The 25,401-nt window shown below is 42.2% G+C and overlaps 1 protein-coding gene and 1 long non-coding RNA gene across 5 annotated transcripts; one reads left to right on the top strand and one right to left on the bottom strand.

The window, feature by feature from the left end:
- Window positions 1–537: 537 nt before the first annotated feature.
- On the bottom strand, window positions 538–7,750 carry LOC118357617 (uncharacterized). 2 transcript variants are annotated; one of them, XR_008137137.1, is made up of 4 exons: window positions 7,623–7,750; window positions 6,795–6,917; window positions 1,134–1,536; window positions 538–938 (listed from the first exon to the last, which is right to left on the bottom strand). It is a non-coding gene; the product is annotated as an uncharacterized LOC118357617 (long non-coding RNA). The 2 variants fall into 2 exon arrangements; XR_004820347.2 differs by lacking the exons at window positions 538–938; window positions 1,134–1,536 and adding an exon at window positions 6,509–6,634.
- A 23-nt stretch (window positions 7,751–7,773) lies between these two features.
- On the top strand, window positions 7,774–24,094 carry LOC118357480 (ribosomal protein S6 kinase beta-1-like). Of its 3 annotated transcripts, none has more exons than XM_035734660.2 (16): window positions 7,774–7,979; window positions 9,049–9,092; window positions 9,212–9,332; window positions 9,472–9,540; window positions 10,082–10,229; window positions 10,467–10,613; window positions 10,757–10,814; window positions 11,061–11,161; window positions 11,937–12,027; window positions 12,160–12,250; window positions 20,640–20,747; window positions 20,831–20,893; window positions 21,136–21,213; window positions 21,304–21,411; window positions 22,954–23,066; window positions 23,169–24,094. In XM_035734660.2, exons 1-16 carry the CDS (start codon window positions 7,911–7,913, stop codon window positions 23,422–23,424), a joined length of 1,665 nt encoding a protein of 554 aa, XP_035590553.1. In that variant the 5' UTR covers window positions 7,774–7,910; the 3' UTR covers window positions 23,425–24,094. The 3 variants fall into 3 exon arrangements, with proteins under 3 accessions (XP_035590553.1, XP_035590640.1, XP_035590730.1); XM_035734747.2 differs by having other exon boundaries at window positions 10,548–10,613; XM_035734837.2 differs by lacking the exon at window positions 10,467–10,613.
- Window positions 24,095–25,401: the final 1,307 nt, after the last annotated feature.

The following is a 25,401-nucleotide window of genomic DNA, read 5'->3' on the forward strand; positions in this document are numbered from 1 at the left end:
CTGAGTTTTTCCATCTATTTTACTCTTTGTAGGTCTAACTATGTAAACAATTGCTCCCATTCTTGTAACCTTGCCCCATGTTATTGTATAAAGCATCTTCTACTGTTGAGTTAATGATGCTTAGGCAATCAGACCACCAGGACAGGAAACAATGCTTGAATCTCTGAGAACTAACATCCAAAAGGTAAGTGTCAAGATTCTCCAATAGCAATCCGGATGCTTATATATTGTTGCAGGTGTTGTACTCCATCTCCCATCCTGTCAGATAGCTTATCAGACTGGTGTTGACTGTTTGAATCACATGGCGACAACGGTCTGTAAGCTGTCTGAAGTTCTGGGTATTAACCATCTGAAGACTGCCTTCTTTTTACCAGAGTCAAACTTTCAATCATGTGTTAATTTCAGTACGTTTGATTTGATCCGTCAGCTACCAAACAACGTTCCAACAGACATTTGTATGGCATCATGGCTATTGTGTGAATTTGTAAGGAATCTGTTGTCTTATCTGAAAAATCATGCTGTCTTCAATAAATCGCCTTGTTCATATAAAATGTTTTTATACCCCTCAAATGTACATATTCATTCAACATGACTCCTTTGACCATTACACACATGTCCTCTACTTGTACCAATCTCCTGTTCTTAACATGCCAATATAGTATCACCTCTGCAAGTCAATTGGCTTAGGCAGGAATACAATATGATTGCGCTTTGTCTGCAATGCATGTTTTATAGGCAATGTTCAGAGAACACATTCACAGTAAACGCTGCATATGATGACTATCGGAAATGACCTTTAAAGTGCATTGTCCAAATCTGCGGTCGGATTGAATCCCAAACAGTATTTTACTTGTCCAAAATTGACTGTCGCTAGAGATTACATGTTCAGGAAATCTTCCTCCGAGATCCCAAACTTAGTGTACAGATGAATGTAGGCCCTGTGGAAGCAGAGACACCATATCAATATGTGGAAACCCAATAGCCTGGGAATGAGGCAGTTCAGAACAGTAAAATGCCATTACCAATCTTTTTGCAATGATTGACAATGACTCATGCTGTTGGAAAACATAAAAATAAGTGAGCATGCATGCCTTTTAAACATTTTTTTTTTTACATTATGTGCCTAACCTTACCTGGATCAAACATTATTCTAAGCTATCCGCCCCATGTGGTCCAGAGGCCTCAGCAGAGCCTGGCTGTTGCTGACCAGTGTAGGAGATGTATACTTGTTAAAGGGGACTGGGTTTTTCCACATGCTGAAAGCCAGGGGTTATATAGGGTCGGATCCTGAAATCCACCTATAGATATAAAAACATTTGAAAGGAGTGTTGGATTCTAGAATGAATCAACCAGTATCTATTAATGTCTATTGTCCCATAATAGTTAGACAGCTAGGTAAGAGACCAGTACATATCTTTGCTCTGTTCACATCCTTCCCCCGCAATATGAGCAGGTGGGGGAGGTCTTGTCTGTGACTCCTGGTCCTCTCTACCCCTTCAGGCTGGAGAGAGTGGGCTCGCACCTGCCAGTCGATGCCTGAAAAATAACAATCCTCAGAGCATTAACATGAATATCTGGACATGGAACAGTGAACACGATGTAGAAGCTAGCTTATACTAACTATATTGTACAAACATGGCTACACACAAAAAAAAACAATCAATATACAGTACCAGTCAAAGTATGGACACCTACTCATTCAAGGGTTTTTATTTTGACTATTTTCTACATTGTAGAATAATAGTGAAGACATCAAAACTATGAAATAACACATGGAACCATGCAGTAACCAAAAGTGTAAAACAAATTAAAATATATTTTATATTTGAAATTCTTCAGAGTAGCCACCATTTGCATTGATGACAGCTTTGCAAACTCTTGGCATTCTCTCAACCAGCTTCACGAAGAATGCTTTTCCAAAACTCTTGAAGGAGTTCCCACATATGCTGAGCACTTGTTGGCTGTTTTTCCTTCAGTCTGCGGTCCAACTCATCCCAAACCAACTCAACTGGGTTGAGGTTGGGTGATTGTGGAGGCCAGGTTATCTGATGCAGCACCATCACTCTACTCTCCTTGGTCAAATAGCCCTTACACAGCCTGGAGGTGTGTGTTGAAAAATAAATGATAGTCCCACTAAGCACAAATCAGATGGAATGGCTTACTGCTGCAGAATGCTGTGGTAGCCATGCTGGTTAAGTGTGCCTTGAATTCTATATAAATTACTGACAGTGTCAGCAGCAAAGCACCATTATTACACCTCTATGCATCACAGTGGGAACCACATGCGGAGATCATCCGTTCACCTACTCTGCGTCTCACAAAGACACGGCGGGTGGATGCACATATGCATGCACCACATAAATCTCAAATTAGCACTCATGAAGGCTTATTTCACGCAGATAGCCCTAACCCAAATAGAGCTATCTTCTGTACACCACCCCTACCTTGTCACAACACAAGTGATTGGCTCAAATGCATGAAGGAAAGAAATTCCACAAATTACAGTGCCTTGCAAAAGTATTCATCCCCCTGCCGTTTTTCCCATTTTGTTGCATTACAACCTGTAATTTAAATAGATTTTTATTTGGATTTCATGTAATGGACATACACAAAATAGTCACACAAATCAAATGGAAAAGTGGTGCATGCATGTGTTCACCCCCTTTGCTATGAAGCCCCTAAATCAGATCTGGTGCAAGCAATTACCTTCAGAAGTCACAACATTAGTTAGATTACACACAGGTGGACTTTATTTAATAAGTGTCACATGATCTCAGTATGTTTCCACCTGTTCTGAAAGGCCCCAGAGTCTTCAACACCACTAAGCAAGCGGCACCACCAAGCAAGCGCCACCATGAAGACCAAGGAGCCCTCCAAACAAGTCAGGGACAAAGTTGTGGAAAAGTTCAGATCAGGGTTGGGTTATAAAAAAATATCAGAATAAACTTTGAACATCCCACGGAGCACCATTAAATCCATTATTAAAAAATGGAAAGAATATGGCACCACAACAAACCTGCCAAGAGAGGGCCGCCCACCAAAACTCATGGACCAGGCAATGAGGACATTAATCAGGGAGGCAACAAAGAGACCAAAGATAACCCTGAAAGAGCTGCAAAGCTCCACAGCGGAGTTTGGAGTATCTGTCCATAGGACCACTTTAAGCCGTACACTCCACAGAGCTGCGCTTTACGGAAGGGGGGCCAAAAAAGAATCCATTGCTTAAAGGACAAAATAAACAAACACATTTGCTGTTCGCCAAAACGCATGTGGGAGACTCCCCAAACATATGGAAGAAGGAAAACGCTCATGTCTGGCGCAAATCCAACACCTCTCATCACCCTGAGAAAACCATGGTGGCAGCTAATGTTGGCTAACTGGCTTGCTAGGTTCAGTTTGTTTTGTAGTGATGTCTGTCATTGTGAGATTTTTTTATTATTCTTCACCTCAGCACCATTAGCTATTGTCATGAGAATATTCAACCCCAATGATAATAACTAACAATCAATAGCTTTTTTCCAATTCCCAAGGTTTGTAAGACCATGGGTTTAATAATAATTAGGCAAAGACTCAGCTTATGCAAAAGGTTAGTACAGTTTATTCACGAAAACGTTCTGAAGGCATCCATTTTATACCTTGCTCCTTACTTACGCACATACTTTCACACAAACAGTAGATATCCTACGCACATACATACACACAAACACTTGTATCCTTCTCCAGAGTTCTCACCACTGTGTATCACTACCCAGCCGACAGTTCCATTCCCCCGAGATTAGAGAAACCTTGAGAAGTACTCCCTGTCCTATCATAAGTTTCTCAGAGTTCTAGCCAGGTTGGGTCAAACACAGTTGAATTGTTTTCGGTATTTTCTTAGGCACACACTGTCTCGCCTATACTTCTAACTTCTAAATGGTAAGTCTTAACTTGTCCTATGCACACACAATCATAAGAATTCTAGTCTTATGATTTAAATACATTTCACTCCATTATACAGTGACAGGGTAGAATACTTTTAGTCATTATCTTAATAACTTTACCTTTAAGATATAAATAATGTAGTCAATATCTTACCATTACCTTAAACATATGAATTTCTATTATATCAGCTATGTATTTGACTGCAATTGTATATATCCAACTAGTTAGCAACTAGTCATAGTGTACCTTGTTTGTTTACAACTTGATGCTTGGCTAGGTAGCTAGGTAGTTATGGCTAACTTTTTAGGCCAACAATATCATGAGTCAGCCTATGATTATGTCTACAGTATTGTTTCCTTCAGTGAGCATTCCTATTGCCAAAGCTGTCAACTACAACTCACGAATCTACTGAGTTTCACAAGTCCTCATTGTAGTATTATGTGGTACTACTACTCCCTTATGGATAGAACTTTAAGCAGGGTAACCAGATAAGTGTACGTAATATCAACTATAGGCTACTAGTTATAAAAAAAATGTATTTCACCTTTATTTAACCAGGTAGGCCAGTTGAGAACAAGTTCTCATTTACAACTATAACCTGGCCAAGATGAAGCAAAGCAGTGCGACAAAAACAACAATACAGAATTACACATGGGATAAACAAACATACAGTCAATAACACAAACTAAAAATATATGTACCATGTGTGCAAATGTAGTAAGATTAGGGAGGTAAGGCAATAAATAGGCCATAGAGGTGAAATAATTACAATTAAGCATTAACACTGGAGCGATAGATGTGCAGATGATGATGTGCAAGCAGAGATACTGGTGTGCAAAGGAGCAAAAAAAAATAATAATATGGGGATGAGGTAGTTGGGTGTGCTATTTACAGATGGGCTGTGTACAAGTACAGTGATAGGTAAGCTGCTCTGACAGCTGATGCTTAAAGTTAGAGAGGCGGATATGGGTCTCCAGCTTCAGTGATTTTTGCAATTCGTTCCAGTCATTGGCAGCAGAGAACTGGAAGGAAAGGTGGCCAAAGGAGGTGTTGGCTTTGGGGATGACCAGTGAAATATACCTGCTGGAGCGTGTGTTACGAGTGGGTGTTGCTATGGTGACCAGTGAGCTGAGATAAGACCCCCTAGCAAATACTTTTAGATGACCTGGAGCCAGTGGGTTTGGCAACGAGTATGTAGCGAGGGCCAGCCAACGAGAGCCTACAGGTCGCAGTGGTGGGTAGTATATGGGGCTTTGGTGACAAAACGGATAGCACTGTTTTTAAATTTGCTGAGTAGAGTGTTGGAGGCTATTTTGTAAATGACATCGCCGAAGTCAAGGATCAGTAGGATAGTCAGTTTTACAAGGGTATGTTAGGCAGCACGAGTGAAGGAGGCTTTTTTTGCAAAATCGGAAGCCGATTCTTGATTTAATTTAGAATGGGAGATGCTTAATGTGTGTCTGGAAGGAGAGTTTACAGTCTAACCAGACACCTAGGTATTTGTAGTTGTCCTCATATTCTAAGTCAGAACCGTCCAGAGTAGTGATGCTAGTCGGGCGTGCAGGTGCGGGCAGCGATCTGTTGTTGAGCATGCATTTAGTTTTACTTGCATTTAAGAGCAGTTGGAGGCCATGGAAGGAGGGTTGTATGGCATTTAAGCTGGTCTGGAGGTTAGTATACCTCTGGCCCAAAGAAGGGCCAGAGGTATACAGAATGGTGTTGTCTGCATAGAGGTGGATCAGAGAATCACCAGCAGCAAGAGCGACATCATTGATGTGTACAGAGAAAAGAGTCGGCCCGAGAATTTAACCCTGTGGCACCCCCATAGAGACTGCCAGAGGTCCGGACAACAGGCCCTCCAATTTGACACACTGAACTCGCAGACTTGCAGCTGTAATTGCTGCAAAGGTGGCTCTACAAAGTATTGACTTTGGGGGGGGTGAATAGTTTTGCATGCTCAAGTTCAGTTTTTTCATATTATTTCTTGTTTGTTTCACAATAAAACATATTTTGCATCTTCAAAGTGGTCTTAGGCATGTTGTGTAAATCAAATGATACAAACCCACAAAAAAATCCATTTGAATTCCAGGTTGTAAGGCAACAAAATAGGAAAAATGCCAACGGTGGTGAATACTTTCATAAGCCACTGTAACTTTTAACAAAGCAGTCCTGTATATTGGATTCCAGGTGACTACCTCATGAAACTGATTGAGAGAATGTGTGCCTTGCTGGTTGAGAGAATGCCTTGATGCCTTGTCATCAAGGCAAAGGGTGGCTACTTTGAAGAATCTTAAATATAACATATTTTGATTTGTTTAACCCTTTTTTTGTTACTACATGATTCCATGTGTAATATTGTAGTTTTAATGTATTCACTATTCTATAATGTAGAAAATAGTAAAAATAAAGAAAAACCCTTGAATGAGTAGATGTGTCCAAACTTTTGACTGGTACTGTAAATAGGCCCATATTGAGCTGCACGGGGACGTCAATTGTTTTGAAATTTCACACTTATGAATTTCATAGTTAGCCAATGCTTCCCCATGGTGTTCAAAACTAGTACAGCACTCATTTCTGACAAATGCACTATGGCTACACAGACATTTTTATTTTTATTAAACAGTAACATGCAAAATGCAGTAAGCATCTGATGTTGGTGTTGGAGCAGGCCTGGCCAGGTGGACACGCTGTAAGCCATGGAGGAGATGGACACCTGGGGAATGTTGCAGAAGATGAGCAGCTTGTAGTCTGGGTGACACACCAGGCCACTCATCAGTTCAAATGGAAACACAGTGCACAGTGTGTGATATGCAACTTCAAGGCTTTGACACACTGGTTTATTTGTTGCAGTAGTGTTGATGCTCAGTGCTCACCTATGGGGTTTCTATTGTAGACACCGTGGAAGTCACCAGTGAGTGCAGACTGCAGAACACTCCCAAGCTGGTGGGCGATTACTTTGTTGAAGTCACTGAATGATATGTGTTGATGTTCATGACCTGGGTAAAGATATTGTGTACTGTGTCATTTTTGTGAACGAGGATGGCATCAGAGGTGTGACAGCGTGAGCACAGAGGTGTAGTTCTGGACAAAACAGCAGTTAGTGAAAACTGGTCATCCAAAGAGTACTGATGATGTTGTTTCTGGCTTCAGAAATTACATTATTGTAACCGTGTCAATCCTTTGTAACCTAGCTATCTTAAGAGGAATGCACTAATTGTAAGTCGCTCTGGATAAGAATGTCTGCTAAACAACTAAAATGTACAAATAAAATGCTTTGAAATATTACTTTCTTAGAACAAAGGAAATATGTCTGTTTGTAAAACATAAATTGTAGGCCTTTATCTGCCAGATCTGTGATGTTTTCCAGTTGCTGAAGCAAGCCTCTTGCCTTTCCAGTGCCATAGGGCCATGTCAGGTGGTTGAGGATGAAGGAATTTGGGTAGTCTTCCCGGATGTGCCCACCCTTGACCCTGTGCCCCCTGCCACACTCATCATGTCATGATTCCTGCCATATTGATCATAGCGCTCCACCTCTCTCCTCACTTTTTTTAATATATATTTTTTGTTAACAACAAATCAATACACAAAGCACATGAGGGAACACAAGCATACATAGATTACAAACAATGGACAATCGAGCTAGGGGGTACAATATCACATTACAATTACACAAGGACCTTAAGGGACATGCATATACTTACAATTCTAACAGCTTTTTTGTTAGTAGAGCATTTAACGGTCTTAAAATACAACCACCTCTCTCCTCACGTTGTCCACCACCACCACCTCCTCATGACGTGGTTTATGGACACAGTATCTCCACGCAAAGAAATGAAAACACAGTGTTGTCATATCGGCGCTTCACTTGGTTGGTTGTGTGGTGCGCATGCTCTGTTTAGTAGCCGGTTATGGCGGCGGCGATGTGTGTTTGTCCATGAGGTGGATGAGCGCGAGCTATTCTCACCGACTGAACCTGAACGAAAGCATTGATGGCGGGTGTATTCGACATCGATTTGGATCAGCCGGAGGAAAATGTCTCCGAAGATGAGCTCGAGGAGGTAATTTTCTCGATTCTGGCGGGTATTGTTGCACGACTGTTCGATGTAATTGCTGATAGCCATGCTAGCTAGCTATAGGCCCGACGTCTTGGTTTGTTGCCAATGCTTTAGGCCCAATTTTGACAACGCTCCAAGCTAGCCTTCTAACATTAGCTAGCCACAGATCAGCCAGTTAACACTCATGAGCTGTCACTTGTTCTCAGCTGTTGGGAGATAGTAGTTATACAATTCATCTATTTACATACTTTATACGAATATTGCATATTATATTTTCAAGCTTGCTAGACAATGTGCAGCAAGCGTGCTTTGGTTGCTGTCGTGCAACAGTTTATTTTGGTACTTCTGCAGTTTGGAACAATATGGACTGGAGGTCCTTATGTGGACACATGCTAATCCCAATTTGGACAAGATTTAATGATGGGTTATAGTGGACATTCGCCGTGCTAATAGACTTACCTGTGAACTATTTGTGATGGCTAGCTAATAAATTGGCTGTATAGGGCCATGTTTACATGGTATGAACGAACTCTATTCATGCTCTGACAGTTAGCTACCAAGAATTACAATTTTATCATAAACATTTCGTACTCTATTGAACATCTCATGTTCAGTGCCCATTGGCAAGGATTTTGGGCTACACTAAATATCACGTTACATGTTTTCTGGGTGTAAAATGTTTAACTCCATAAAGATTTGTAAACATAACAAAATAAATGTAAGTTTGTTGTCAATTCCAAAGCTGTCGAGATACAAAAAAAGTCGTCTACAGCTCAAGATCCTCTATCCAGGGTTCTGAAATGTGAACAAAACAGATTTTAATTTAATTTAACCTTCTTTCACATGATGGTATACTCTCGCATGTTGGTCTATGTTGAGTTAATGTTTTAGCTAACATTGCATTGATTTCAGACGATATCCTTGCGTCTAAGATGTAACACTTTAAAAAATATATAATCAACATTCCTGTTGAATCTAATGAAGTGCTACTGCTGTTATATGGCTCTGCAGTGATTTCAGTTATAAAGCAGATTTATTTTTACAATGTTCTAATTTACATTTTCTGTCATAGGCTCAGATCAACGATTTCATGGACCAGTGCAGCGGCTTTGAATTGTAAGTGTTCACCCTTAGCATTATGGATGCCTGGTAGAGGAATAATTATGTTGAGTTGTCACAGTAATTGTACCGTGCTTCGGTCAGTGAGCATATAGTTACATTACTTCTTTCCCCAGCAATATGGACGACTGTGAGAAGATTGAGATATCTGAGGACAACGTCAACCAAGGAAAAGAGAACATCAGGCCGGAGTGTTTTGAGCTGCTGCGGGTGCTGGGAAAGGGTGGTTATGGAAAGGTACGGTGCTGTTCCCCTGAGAGCCATTTAAAATGCGTTTTCATGGGCTTTTATGAGGTTTCATTAAAATTCCATTTCAAACTTGTCATTATTTGGCCTGGCGCATTGTGTTGAACTGGTTCTTCCCTTCTTTTTTTAGGTTTTTCAAGTTCGAAAAGTTGCTGGAGCAGCATCGGGGAAGATATTTGCCATGAAGGTTTTAAAGAAGGTACCTAAAAAATAATATTCAAAGACACATGTATTTACAATTAGTTCATAATTGGCAGCAGGCATATTCATCAAGTCTCTCAATTTTGTCTCAAACTTAGTAAATATGACAAATAAACATTGTTTTATGTTGCTTCTGTGCAAATATTGGCTTTCCTTGAAGCCTGTTGGTGTTTTTGCTAGATTGCCATCTTCACTGCTGCAGTCTTGGCATTTCAGAAGCTGTTTCAGTCCATTAGATGTTGCACAATAGATTGTGCTTTTGCTTGATCAGTGAAATGTACTTTAATGAGAGATGCAGTCATATACCACTTCATCAAAATTTGTCCCCTAAGCTATGCTGCAAAAATTCCCTGAAAAGCCAATTGCTTAATTTCGAACAGAAATGTTCTAAGCAACGCTGAATTAAATGTTAGCACATTCTTGAAAGTGGTGGCATTTCTAGAACTGATAATGAATTGTATTTTATCATGTGGCTTTTTGAATGGCAGACTAGCAGTATTAGCATGACTAATGGTCATAAATGTTTTGGGGCCTTGCAGGCTATGATTGTACGCAATGCTAAGGACACGGCCCACACCAAGGCAGAGAGGAACATTCTGGAGGAAGTGAAGCATCCTTTCATCGTGGATCTCATCTACGCCTTCCAGACGGGGGGCAAGCTGTACCTCATCCTGGAGTACCTCAGTGGTCAGTAAATCAGGAGTCACGCAGGCAGTTACATCAAACGACCTTTTCACGCAAAGATAAACAAACATCCATTCTTTTCACACTCTTCCTGTTGCTCAAGAGTAGCTGGGCAGTCCGACTGAATCTCTTTACACATTAGCAGTCCCAGTCATGCAGATGGTTTCTCTTATTCTGAAACCAAGGGATGGTTTCACAAAAAATATGATTCAAATCATCTGAATTTGTTGTTTCACACAGGACGTTGGCCTTTGCATGATTTACATGAACACTTAATGGGCCTCCTCTGCTCATTGCATCTAACCATAATGTATGTAATAGTGCCTACAACCTGTCCACCATCCCTTCCTGTCTGCTCTAGAGTTACAGAGAAGAATGCACACTATGGTATGTGGAAGTCAGTCAGTCAGAATTCAAAATTAAATGGGTGGAAGAGTAAATTTGGTGTAGTCTCCACAACTATTTTGTGCAACACTAGTTTTTTAAATTTTTTATGTCTGTTTCAGTTTGAATTTTGTTGTACTTTTCAGGTGGAGAGCTGTTTATGCAACTGGAAAGAGAGGGGATTTTTATGGAAGACACCGCCTGGTGAGTTGAGATGACAAAAGGCAATGTTGTCATACCAGTCTGTTTTCTTACATCCACTGTATTAAGACACATATTTGGAATAACCTACACCAGTATGTTAGTTGGTGAAAGGGAAAATGCTATTTACAAAAGCAGTAAACTTAAGATTAGGTTACCAGGTGTTGGCTGTGTCTGGCACAGAAAATAATTTAGTAAAAATCAGTGTGTGTGTATGTGTACAATGTAAATGTGGTTTCTTATCTGCAGCTTTTACCTGGCAGAAATTTCCATGGCTCTGGGCCATCTGCACCAGAAAGGCATCATCTATAGAGACCTGAAGCCTGAAAACATCATGCTTAACAACCAAGGTAATGCTGGGCAAAGATGTAACAACAGATGTCCTGAGTTGCAATCATGTGCACTGCAGACAATGTTTGATGCAACATTAGCTGTAAATGCATCCACATTTGTGCATGTATATGCACTTCATGTTAGACATTCGAGCTGGGAATTGCCATGGACCTAATGAGACGATATTATCACAATACTTAGCTGCTGATACTATATTTATTGCCATTTTCACAATTGTATATGTATTGCGATTTGATGTTCCAAAAATATTGCTCACTGTAAGTCTGCTGCTGAGAGACGAGGGAATGTGAGAAAGCAAGTTTTGATCAGTCATGGAAATAAGTGCTGAAAACTTGTTGGCTCACTATTTAAAAAGATGGAAAACAAGCTATAGGATGAAACGAAGTACCTACCGTAGCAAACAAATATAAATTGATAATTGGAGTCAAATATTGGTATAATATTGTCCAAAATTGAATTGATATGTAACTAAAAAATGTTCCCCGTATCACTATTACACTTTTTTTTAAATTATATATTTTATACTGCATCTTTAATTACTTGTTACTTTTATCTCTCATTCTTATCTGTATTTTTTTTTTAACTGCACTGTTGATTAGGGGCTCGTAAGTAAGCATTTCACTGTAAGGTTATATTCAACGCATCTGTTATATTCAACGCATGTGACTAACATTTAATTTATTCCGTGGGAAATGTAATTTAGAAAATGTTCTGCATGTCCACCTCAAAGTGAAATTGGCTGTAGTGTTTCTGTATTGTGTGTTTTTCCAGGCCATGTGAAACTGACTGACTTTGGGCTGTGTAAAGAGTCCATTCACGGCGGCACAGTCACCCATACTTTCTGTGGCACCATAGAGTACATGTAAGTCACACTTTGTAAAATACACACCCCGTTGTTCATGTAAATCTGTTGAAAGCTGCTATTTTTTTTTATCTATTTACTGCCTCAGTCTATCATGAAAAGATGTGTTAAAAAAAACTGTTGTTGTGTCAGGGCTCCAGAGATCCTGATGAGAAGTGGACACAACAGAGCAGTGGACTGGTGGAGTCTTGGAGCGCTTATGTACGACATGCTGACTGGAGCGGTTAGTGCACAACTTCTTTCATAGACTTCTGTTTATAATGACGTAGTAATACAACAACTTCTGTTACAATCAATCGGTGTTGACTAGGGGTGTTGCAGTGACCGTATTACTGCCACAATGGTGGTCCCGAGTCATGAAGGCAGTCAAATTCCACGTGACCATTTAGTTACGGTAATTAGGCTTCTCCAAGCTCTCTGATGCTGCTGATGGTCATTAGTAGCTTACCAAACTTGCTAACTGCCTGGTACTCACTATTCACACTATTGTCCCTCTAATCACTCTGATTGCGTGAGGAAACAGAGTGATGGCCTCTTATCAAAAGAGGAGGATCCCATCAGCTTTCTATAGGCTAGGTCTACTATATTTATTTATCAACTTTCCTAATATTAAGCACATTGTTTATCTTTACCACAGGAGTATAGCCTACCTGGCTATTTAAGTGCATAGATGTATTTTTTCCCGCTGCCCAAGTTTTGAGACAGGTGCATGATAATGGTCCATTCTAAATCAAAACAAATGTCACACATACTATTTAGAATATGTAAAGACGAGATGAAATCAGAATAGTTTGATGGGTGATAATATTAGCATATGTTATTTTTTTTGCAGCTTTTTCTAATCATAGTCGCATACCTCATGTAGCCTACCCTAAAGGCCTATATGTTTTCATACGGTGTGTATCACAACTGAAGTGGCCAAATAACTTCTTAAAATGAAGCACATTAATCTATTTTACAAGGTGTTTAGAGCCTAACTGGCATACATAAGCAGCACCTGAGTTTCAAGTTTGGGGAAGATAATTTTCACCATATAAATGCTCCTTTTTAATAAAAGCGTTACATGTATAATCGCATTTGCAGTCACTTTTTGATAATGGTGTTTTTCCGCTAATGGAACATTCGCGCTTATAGCCTACTGCCATGTGCGCATTGCTGCGCTTATAATGTGAAGAAATAGATTATCAATATTTTAAGCTAAACGTTCTGTTGGTCAGTCACATTGTGAAAAAATGTTTTTTTGATGCTAGTGCTGTGGTTGTATAAATATAGGATCTATCCCATCCCACAACTGTCTCAGACTATGTTTGGAATATTTCTTGCTCGCGCAGAAGGTCAAGTTGACCAATAGCATAGGTACATTTTTGTACTGTGGGGGATAGTAGATTGACATAGGCTAGTGCTTTTGCTGTTTGTTAGGCCTACTCATCTTGTTAGCTGACAAAGTAAATGTGGAAAGTTCTTCCATTGTCTTCAATATACACCTCTGAATTGGATGAAGACACGTGTAGTTGCGTCCCTGGTGTCTGTCTTCACTTGTAGCCTGTGAGAAAGACCCAATCATGTGATGGAGAGCCATGTGAGTGAGAGGCCCTTCGGATTGCGCAGCACTAAGGTAGAATGGAACAAGGCAGCACTCCAGGCCGCAAAAGGCATGGGTTTTTTCGGGGTGCATTACAGCCAGAAAGGGGATGCCGCCGGGAAATTCGAGCCATTATCAAGTGCTTGTCAAATTGTGAATGAGAGACTATTGGAGTGTGTACAGTCTGTGCAAAAAAAACAAAGCTGAGCTCATGCCTTTCAAGTTACTTTAAGAAGATCATCATTACTAGTCTCATCATGCAGCCTTACAATATATTAAAAATCAAAACTTATAGCCCAATGTTTGTAGAACTAAAGTTACATTAATAACTCTAAATTAAGCATATAGGAGTACCTATTTATTTGTTAACCGCTCAACACAGAATAGCTGCATGTGCAAATCTTTTGGATAAAGTATTTATTTCATTCCGTATTGTTCATACTATAAAATAATGCCACAGAATTCTAAGCAAATCTTGTTTACTGAATGAACTAGTGTAGCCCATAGCCACATCAAGACCTAACATCAAATCAGTTTTTTTGTCACATGCACTGAAAACAACAGGAGTAGACCTTACAGTGAAATGCTTACTTACGAGCCCCTAACCAACAATGCAGTAAAAAAAATATATAAGAAATAAAAGTAACAAGTAAAGAGCAGCAGTAAAATAACAAAAGCGAAACTATATTCAGGGGTGTACGGTACAATGTGCAGGGGCAACGGTTAGTTGAGGTAATATGTACATCTACAGTGGCCTGCAAAAGTATTCACCCCCGTTGGCATTTTTCCTTTTTTGTTGCCTTACAACCTGGAATTAAAATATTAAAAAATTGTGGGTGGGGGGTTGTATCATTTGATTTACACAACATGCCTACCACTTTGAAGATGCAAAATTATTTTTTATTGTGAAACAAACAAGAAATAAGACAAAAAAACGGAACTTGAGCGTGCATAACTATTCACCCCCCCAAAGTCAATACTTTGTAGAGCCACCTTTGCAGCAATTACAGCTGCAAGTCTCCTTGGGGTATGTCTCTATAAGCTTGGCACATCTAGCCACTGTGATTTTTGCCCATTCTTCGGGGCAAAACTGCTCCTGCTCTGTCAATTTGGATGGGTTCCGCTGGAGTACAGCAATGTTTAAGTCATACCACAGATTCTCAATTGGATTGAAGTCTGGGCTTTGACTAGGACATTCCATGACATTTAAATGTTTCCCTTTAAACCACTCAAGTGTTGCTTTAGCAGTATGCTTAGGGTCATTGTCCTGCTGGAAGGTGAACCTCTGTCCCAGTCTCAAATCTCTGGAAGACAAACAGTTTTCCTTAAAGAATTTCCCTGTATTTAGTGCCATCCTTCAATTCTGACCAGTTTCCCAGTACCTGCTGATGGAAAAACATCCTCACAGCATGATGATACCACCAAAATGTTCTTGGGGTGATGAGAGGTGTTGGGTTTGCACCAGACATATCAAATCATCAAAATCAAATGTATTTATATAGCCCTTCGTACATTACATTTACATTTACATTTAAGTAATTTAGCAGACGCTCTTATCCAGAGCAACTTACAAATTGGTGCATTCACCTTATGCCATCCAGTGGAACAGCCACTTTACAATAGTGCATCTAAATCTTTTAGGGGGGGTGAGAAGGATTACTTTATCCTATCCTAGGTATTCCTTAAAGAGGTGGGGTTTCAGGTGTCTCCGGAAGGTGGTGATTGACTCCGCTGTCCTGGCGTCGTGAGGGAGTGTGTTCCACCATTGGGGAGCCAGAGCAGCGAACAGTTTTGACTGGGCTGAGCGGGAACTGTACTTATATAATAATAATAATATATGCCATTTAGCAGACGCTTTTATCCAAAGCGACTTACAGTCATGTGTGCATACATTCTACGTATGGGTGGTCCCGGGGATCGAACCCACTACCCTGGCGTTACAAGCGCCATGCTCTACCAACTGAGCTACAGAAGGACCACTCCTCAGTGGTAGGGAGGCGAGCAGGCCAGAGGTGGATGAACGCAGTGCCCTTGTTTGGGTGTAGGGCCTGATCAGAGCCTGGAGGTACTGAGGTGCCGTTCCCCTCACAGCTCCGTAGGCAAGCACCATGGTCTTGTAGCGGATGCGAGCTTCAACTGGAAGCCAGTGGAGAGAGCGGAGGAGCGGGGTGACGTGAGAGAACTTGGGAAGGTTGAACACCAGACGGGCTGCGGCGTTCTGGATGAGTTGTAGGGGTTTAATGGCACAGGCAGGGAGCCCAGCTAACAGCGAGTTGCAGTAATCCAGACGGGAGATGACAAGTGCCTGGATTAGGACCTGCGCCGCTTCCTGTGTGAGGCAGGGTCGTACTCTGCGGATGTTGTAGAGCATGAACCTACAGGAACGGGCCACCGCCTTGATGTTAGTTGAGAACGACAGGGTGTTGTCCAGGATCACGCCAAGGTTCTTAGCGCTCTGGGAGGAGGACACAATGGAGTTGTCAACCGTGATGGCGAGATCATGGAACGGGCAGTCCTTCCCCGGGAGGAAGAGCAGCTCCGTCTTGCCGAGGTTCAGCTTGAGGTGGTGATCCGTCATCCACACTGATATGTCTGCCAGACATGCAGAGATGCGATTCGCCACCTGGTCATCAGAAGGGGAAAGGAGAAGATTAATTGTGTGTCGTCTGCATAGCAATGATAGGAGAGACCATGTGAGGTTATGACAGAGCCAAGTGACTTGGTGTATAGCGAGAATAGGAGAGGGCCTAGAACAGAGCCCTGGGGGACACCAGTGGTGAGAGCGCGTGGTGAGGAGACAGATTCTCGCCACGCCACCTGGTAGGAGCGACCTGTCAGGTAGGACGCAATCCAAGCGTGGGCCGCGCCGGAGATGCCCAACTCGGAAAGGGTGGAGAGGAGGATCTGATGGTTCACAGTATCGAAGGCAGCCGATAGGTCTAGAAGGATGAGAGCAGAGGAGAGAGAGTTAGCTTTAGCAGTGCGGAGCGCCTCCGTGATACAGAGAAGAGCAGTCTCAGTTGAATGACTAGTCTTGAAACCTGACTGATTTGGATCAAGAAGGTCATTCTGAGAGAGATAGCGGGAGAGCTGGCCAAGGACGGCACGTTCAAGAGTTTTGGAGAGAAAAGAAAGAAGGGATACTGGTCTGTAGTTGTTGACATCGGAGGGATCGAGTGTAGGTTTTTTCAGAAGGGGTGCAACTCTCGCTATCTTGAAGACGGAAGGGACGTAGCCAGCGGTCAAGGATGAGTTGATGAGCGAGGTGAGGTAAGGGAGAAAGTCTCCGGAAATGGTCTGGAGAAGAGAGGAGGGGATAGGGTCGAGCGGGCAGGTTGTTGGGCGGCCGGCCGTCACAAGACGCAAGATTTCATCTGGAGAGAGAGGGGAGAAAGAGGTCAGAGCACCGGGTAGGGCAGTGTGAGCAGAACCAGCGGTGTCGTTTGACTTAGCAAACGAGGATCGGATGTCGTCGACCTTCTTTTCAAAATGGTTGACGAAGTCATCTGCAGAGAGGGAGGAGGGGGGGGGGGATTCAGGAGGGAGGAGAAGGTGGCAAAGAGCTTCCTAGGGTTAGAGGCAGATGCTTGGAATTTAGAGTGGTAGAAAGTGGCTTTAGCAGCAGAGACAGAGGAAGAAAATGTAGAGAGGAGGGAGCGAAAGGATGCCAGGTCCGCAGGGAGGCGAGTTTTCCTCCATTTCCGCTCGGCTGCCCGGAGCCCTGTTCTGTGAGCTCGCAATGAGTCGTCGAGCCACGGAGCGGGAGGGGAGGACCGAGCCGGCCTGGAAGATAGGGGACATAGAGAGTCAAAGGATGCAGAAAGGGAGGAGAGGAGGGTTGAGGAGGCAGAATCAGGAGATAGGTTGGAGAAGGTTTGAGCAGAGGGAAGAGATGATAGGATGGAAGAGGAGAGAGTAGCGGGGGAGAGAGAGCGAAGGTTGGGACGGCGCGATACCATCCGAGTAGGGGCAGTGTGGGAAGTGTTGGATGAGAGCGAGAGGGAAAAGGATACAAGGTAGTGGTCGGAGACTTGGAGGGGAGTTGCAATGAGGTTAGTGGAAGAACAGCATCTAGTAAAGATGAGGTCGAGCGTATTGCCTGCCTTGTGAGTAGGGGGGGAAGGTGAGAGGGTGAGGTCAAAAGAGGAAAGGAGTGGAAAGAAGGAGGCAGAGAGGAATGAGTCAAAGGTAGACGTGGGGAGGTTAAAGTCGCCCAGAACTGTGAGAGGTGAGCCGTCCTCAGGAAAGGAGCTTATCAAGACATCAAGCTCATTGATGAACTCTCCGAGGGGACCTGAAGGGCGATAAATGATAAGGATGTTAAGCTTGAAAGGGCTGGTAACTGGTACATCAGCTGATATCTCAAAGTGCTGTACAGAAACCCAGCCTAAAACCCCAAACAGCAAGCAATGCAGGTGTAAAAGCACGGTGGCTAGGAAAAACTCCCTAGAAAGGCCGAAACCTAGAGAGGAACCAGGCTATGAGGGGTGGCCAGTCCTCTTCTGGCTGTGCCGGGTGGAGATTATGACAGAACATGGCCAAGATATTCAAATGTTCATAAATGACCAGCATGGTCAAATAATAATAATCACAGTAGTTGTCGAGGGTGCATTAAGTCAGCACCTCAGGAGTAAATGTCAGTTGGATTTTCATAGCCAATCATTAGGAGTATCTCTACCGCTCCTGCTGTCTCTCGAGAGATGAAAACAGCAGGTCTGGGACAGGTAGCACGTCCGGTGAACAGGTCAAGGTTCCATAGCCGAAGGCAGAACAGTTGAAACTGGAGTAGCAGCACGGCCAGGTGGACTGGGGACAGCAAGGAGTCATCATGCTAGGTAGTCCTGAGGCATGGTCCTAGGGCTCAGGTCCTCCGAGAGAGAGTGAATTAGAGAGCGCATACTTAAATTCTCACAGGACACCGGATAAGACTGGAGAAGTACTCCAGATATAACAAACTGGCCCTTGCCCCCCGACACATAAACTACTGCAGCATAAATACTGGAGGCTGAGACAGGAGGGGTCAGGAGATACTGTGGCCCCATCCGATGACATCCCCCGGACAGGGCCAAACAGGAAGGATATAACCCCACCCACTTTGCCAAAGCACAGCCCCCACACCACTAGAGGGATATCTTCAACCACCAACATACCATCCTGAGACGAGGCCGAGTATAGCCCACAAAGATCTCCGCCACGGCACAACTAGAGGGGGGGGGGGTGCCGACCCATACAGGAAGATCACATCAGTGACTCAACCCACTCAAGTGACACACCCCTCCTAAGGTCGGCATGAAAGAGCACCCGTAAGCCAGTGACTCAGCCCCTGTAATAGGGTTAGAGACAGAGAATCCCAGTGGAGAGAGGGGAACCGGCCAGGCTGAGACAGCAAGGGCGGTCCGTTGCTCCAGAGCCTTTCCGTTCACCTTCACACTCCTGGGCCAGACTAAACTCAATCATATGACCCACTGAAGAGATTAGTCTTTAGTAAAGACTTAAAGGTTGAGACCGAGTTTGCATCTCTCACATGGGTAGGCAGACCATTCCATAAAAATTGAGCTCTATAGGAGAAAGCCCTGCCTCCAGCTGTTTGCTTAGAAATTCTAGGGACAATTAGGAGGCCTGCATCTCTTGACCGTAGTGTAGGTATGTAGGCAGGACCAAATCAGAAACATAGGTAGGAGCAAGCCCATGTAATGCTTTGTAGGTTAGCAGTAAAACCTTGAAATCAGCCCTTGCCTTGACAGGAAGCCAGTGTAGGGAGGCTAGCACTGGAGTAATATGATCAAATGTTTTGGTTCTAGTCAGGATTCTTGCAGCCGTATTTAACACTAACTGAAGTTTATTTAGTGCTTTATCCGGGTAGCCGGAAAGTAGAGCATTGCAGTAGTCTAACCAAGAAGTAACAAAAGCATGGATTACATTTTCTGCGTAATTTTTTAACAGAAACTTTCTGATTTTTGCAATGTTACGACGATGGAAAAAAGCTGTCCTTGAAACAGTCTTGATATGTTCGTCAAAAGAGAGATCAGGGTCCTTCAGTTTTATTTGAGACGACTGTACAACCATTAAGATTAATTGTCAGATTCAACAGAAGATCTCTTTGTTTCTTGGGACCTAGAACAAGCCTCTCTGTTGTTGACCTGTTTAAAAGTCTTACTCACATGGGCTGCGGAGAGCGTGATCAGTCTTCCTGAACAGCTGGTGCTCTCATGCATGTTACAGTGTTATTTGCTTCGTAGCAAGCAAAGAAGTAATTTAGCTTGTTTGGTAGGCTCGTGTCACTAGGAAGCTCTCGGCTGTGCTTCCCTTTGTAGTCTGATGGTTGGCAAGCCCTGCCACATCCGACGAGTGTCAGAGCCGGCATAATACGATTTGATCTTAGTCCTGTATTGACGCTTTGCCTGTTTGTTCGTTGGAAGGCATAGAAGGATTTTTCCCCCTAAGCTTCTGAGTTAGAGTCCCGCTCCTTGAAAGCGGGCCTGTTCCCAGGAAAGCAATATGTCATTCACGTCAGACTTGTTAAAGGAAAAAAAATAATTGTGCCAGTCCGTGGTGAGTAATCGCAGCTCTGATGTCCAGAAGGTTTTTCGGTCATAAGAGATGGTAGCAGAAACATTGTGTACAAACAAGTTCATTTAAACAATGCAAAGAATCTATTAAAAAAAACACAATTGGTTAGGAATACGTCAAATGTCAGCCTTGTTCTCCAGCTCCATCTTGTCAACGTAAGAACCACTCGGAGTATGCTGTTCTTTTCTGAAATAGACATTTTCTTCATGTCATGTTTCTTTAGACCTGTCTAATATGTATTTTTGTGAAGGTATTACATGGATTTATTAGACTTTAAAATGTAGATGTCCCAACAGTCTGCATCAGTGGCTTGTGTGGAAGCCTGGAGATGCTAAATATGTCAATGGTCAATTACTGTGTGATACCAACAGTTATTTGCTTGACAATCACCGGCTGACAGAATTTCTTGACTGCCACAGCCCTAGTATTGACCCAAGGTTATTTTATTTTTCAAATGCAGCCACCCTTCACTGGTGAAAACAGGAAGAAGACCATTGACAAAATCTTAAAATGCAAGCTGAACCTCCCACCCTACCTCACACAAGAAGCCAGAGATCTCCTGAAAAGGGTGACTATTTGTTTAACATATTTGACCATTTTATTTTAATTTTGGTTATCACATATGTATTTATACTTGTTCTTGTTTTTCAGCTTCTGAAGAGAAATGCCTCATCAAGACTTGGAGCAGGGGCTGGAGATGCTACAGAGGTGCAGGTGAGAACAAGAGAAGGAGTGGAACATTTTTGGAAGGAGTGACTTGATGCTACCAAGACAAATGTATCCTCAACCTTGAGTTTGAGATTCTACCCCATTCTGGCAAGCAACACTTTGTCTCTAGCCTCTGATCACAATACGACGAAAGATTACCCTAAATAGAAGTGTTCAAAAGTGATAGGGGACTGGGAAGTATTGAAATTAAAATGCTATTGTTATAATATTTTGTCTTCTTCCCTTAGGCTCATCCCTTCTTCCGACACATTAACTGGGAAGAGCTCCTGGCCAGGAAAGTGGAGGCTCCATTCAAGCCTTTCCTGGTAAGCAGAAGAGCTTCTGTTTGTTTTAAGCAACCTTTCCAGCTCAAAGGCATTAGACTCTGTAACATACCTGATCTCTTGTATCCATAGCAATCTGCTGAAGATGTGAGCCAGTTTGACTCCAAGTTCACCAGCCAGACACCAGTAGACAGCCCAGACGACTCTACGCTTAGTGAAAGCGCCAACCAAGCCTTTCTGGTAAGACTGCTACATAATATCTTGTTAGAGATGACATGTTTTTATTTTTTACAGCTATTTATTTTGTAACATACACATTACACGTTTTTTTTACATAGCAAGAATAAGGTAATTTGATATACATTACATCTAGATATGACTGAAAACATATTGTATAAGTACTATTATAGAACATGAGCATTTAAACCCACCCCTTGGCTACTCTCCATCCTAGCTATCTCCGTAAAGTGCCCTCTTGTGATTTCTTCAGCTGTGCTGTGATGTTTCACATAAATTCGGAACCTGTCTTATCGCGTAGTACATGTGTTTGTATTAATTTTGCTCATAAGACAAAATCATGTTTTGACAGAATTCACCTTTTTAAATCTACCCCCTACTTTTTCGAACATTCTGTTAAAAATCGCGCAACATTTCAGGGTCCTGCTACTCATGCCAGGAATATAGTATATGCATATGATTAGTATGTGTGGATAGAAAACACTCTGACGTTTCTAAAACTGGTTAAATCACTGCTGTGACTATAACATAATGTGTGTTTCATCGAAAAGCACAAGAAAAACTGATCACCAAAATCTGGAAAATATATCAATGCGCCACTTGCATGTATTGTCTATTGGAAAGCAAATTAGATGGGGCTGAGATTGCAAGTCCTACAGCTTCCACACGATGTCGCCAGTCTTGTCAATTGCCTGGGCTTTGTTTCTTGGTCAAACGAGTGAGAGAGAGCCCATTCCTTCCGGTCTCCGACAGGAAGTTTTGGCAGAGAAATTTTTGACCATGATTTTAAGACGTGGAGCTATTGAATACACATCGCCCCGTGATCAATTTGATAGATTATTAACGTTTACTAATACCTAAAGTTGGGTTACAAAAGTATTTCGAAGTGTTTTGTGAAAGTTTATCATTTTTTTAAATTAAAAAAAGTTGACGATAAACTTTCACAAAACACTTCGAAAATACTTTTGTAATCCAACTTTAGATTATTAACGTTTACTAATACCTATCAAATTGATCACGGGGCGATGTGTATTCAATAGCTCCACGTCTTGAAATCATGTTCAGAAATTTCTACTCCAAAACATCCTGTCGGAGACCGGAAGGAATGGGATCTCTCTTACTCCTTTGACCAAGAAACAAAGCGCAGGCAATTGACAAGACTGGCGACATCGTGTGGAAGCTGTAGGACTTGCAATCTCAGCCCCATCTAATTTGCTTTCCAATAGACAATACATGCAAGTGGCGCATTGATATATTTTTCAGATTTCGGTGATCAGTTTTTCTTCCGCTTTTCGATGACACACGTTATGTTATAGTCACAGCCGTGATTTAACCAGTTTTAGAAACGTCAGAGTGTTTTCTATCCACACATACTAATCATATGCATATACTATATTCCTGGCATGAGTAGCAGGACGCTGAAATGTCGCACGATTTTTAACAGAATGTTTGAAAAAGTAGGGGGTAGACTTAACAGGTTAATTTCTCCTTATACCTTGGTAGGCAGTACTGGTGACAGTAACCCCTCTGTCATTGCTCCTGCAGGGCTTTACGTATGTTGCTCCATCAGTACTGGAAAATGTAAAGGAAAAGTTCTCATTCGAGCCAAAAATCCGCTCACCCCGACGGTTTTTGGGGAGCCCAAGAACACCAGTCAGGTATTCTGTCATTTCAGCCTCTTCAGCTGTTCCTACCTATCTTGTACAACATTGAGTATGCCACATCACCACAGTCAGGGTATGTCCCTTATTCCTTTTCAGCCCTCTCAAGTTCTCTGCCGGTGACGTGTGGCCCCGGGGCCCATTGATGCCCGGCGGATCCTCTCTATGTCTCCAGTCGCCACAGGAGCAGGTCATGTATGTGTCAACCCCAGAACAGATGGATGTGCAGGCCAGCTCTGAGGCCTCAGCCCCCCTACCCATCCGCCAGCCTACTGGGTCCAACCTGTCCCAGTTCAAACAACAGGCCTACCCCGTCATGGCCAAGAGGCCCGAGCATTTACGCATGAACCTATGACCAGCAGCTCATCTTAGAGGATTTTTTTTCTTTGTTGATAATTATTCTTTATTTTTTAAGCTAAGGACACTAGAGACAATGAAACTCTAAATTTCACTTCTACACACACACACACCATCACTACCTGAAGTATCCCCAAGGCTGTAACCTCCAGTGTGCTGCAGCTGAGCTCGGCAGACTCGGCCACTCCCTCAGGTCCCCTTGACCTCTGCAGCCTGACCCCTAACAGGACTGGACCAGCGGGACGGGGCATCACTATGGATATTTAACTTTTTTTTTGTTATTACTCCATCCTACCACAAAAAAAAGGAATGAGATAAAACGTATCAAATGTGACCCATCACAATTCACAGTAACGTGCCGTATATAAAACATCATCCAAAGTCCTTCATGTTAGATGATTAACTGCTGATGAGGAATGAATTGCTTCCACTGAACACTTGGGAGATTTGACAGTATTTCTTGAAGGTTGCTTCCTGGCTCAGGATGAAATCATACAAATTATTGTTAATTGAAAACCTATATGATTGGGAGGGGTATCAATAAGCTGAGTTTCTGAATATAGCTTTGTCTTAAGTATTTTACAAAAGGGATTCATCTACTGTGCTATGTCAATTCATGAGGGCCTCAATAAAAATACATGTTTACTTTTTACATTTTGAATTACTAACTGAATGTGGACTTTTGGTTATTACATTTGTATTCTTTTACTGATAGAATGTTGTTGGGTAAGAACTAAATGAGTACATGCATATCCTCTATAATATTAAACAATATGCACCACACTAAAATGAATAACTCTGTCATAGTGTATTTATAATTGTTGGGAAGGTACCAATTGCTTAGTGGGACTAGAATAACTGTGACAAAGTCCAAGGACTATGACCTACACTACCGGTCAAAAGTTTTAGGACCTACTCATTCAAGGTTATTCTTTATTTGTACTATTTTCTACTTTGTAGAATAATAGTGAAGACATCAAAACAATGAAATAACACATGGAATCATGTAGTAACCAAGAAAGTGTTAAACAAATCAAACTATTTTAAATTCTTTAAAGTAGCCACCCTTTACATTGATAGCTTTGCACACTATTGGCATTCTCTTAACCAGCTTCACCTGGAATGCTTTTCCAACAGTCTTGAAGGCATTCCCACATGTGCTGAGCACTTGTTGGCTGCTTTTCCTTCACTCTGTGGTCCGGCACATCCCAAACCATCTCAATTTGGTTGAGGTCGGGTGATTGTGGAGGCCACATCATCTGAGCAAGCACTCCATCACTCTCCTTGGTAAAATAGCCCTTACACATCCTGGAGGTGTGTTGGGTCTTTGTCCTGTTGAAAAACAAATTATCGTCCCACTAAGCCCAAACCAGATGGGATGGTGAAATTGCTGCCGAATGCTCTGCTAGCCATGCTGTTTAAGTGTGGCTACCAGAGCCTTGAATTCTAAATAAATCATTGACAGTGTCACCAACAAAGCACCCCCACACTATAACACCACCTCCTCCATGCTTTACGGTGGGAAATACACATGCAGAGGTCATGTGTTCACCCACACCTGTCTCACAAAGACACTGCGGTTGGAACCAAAAATCTCAAGTTTGGACTCCAGACCAAAGGACAAATTTCCACCAATTTAATTTAATTTGTTTAATTGCTTGTGTTTCTTGGCCCAAGTAAGTCTTTTGTTATTGGTGTCCTTTAGTAGTGGTTTCTTTGCAGCAATTTGACCATGAAGGCCTGATTCACAGTTTCCTCTGAACAGTTGATGTTGAGACGTCTGTTACTTGAACTCTGAAGCATTTATTTCGGCTGCCATTTCTGAGGCTGGTAACTAATGAACTTATCCTCTGGAGCAGAGGTAACTCTGTCTTCCTTTCCTGTGGCGGTCCACATGAGAGTCAGTTTCATCATAGCGCTCTATGGTTTTTGAGACTGCACTTGAGCAAACTTTCAGTTCTTGAAATGTTCCATA

Source organism: Oncorhynchus keta, chromosome 1 (genome assembly GCF_023373465.1).
Source record: "Oncorhynchus keta strain PuntledgeMale-10-30-2019 chromosome 1, Oket_V2, whole genome shotgun sequence".
In the NCBI taxonomy this organism is placed as follows: Eukaryota; Metazoa; Chordata; class Actinopteri; order Salmoniformes; family Salmonidae; genus Oncorhynchus; species Oncorhynchus keta.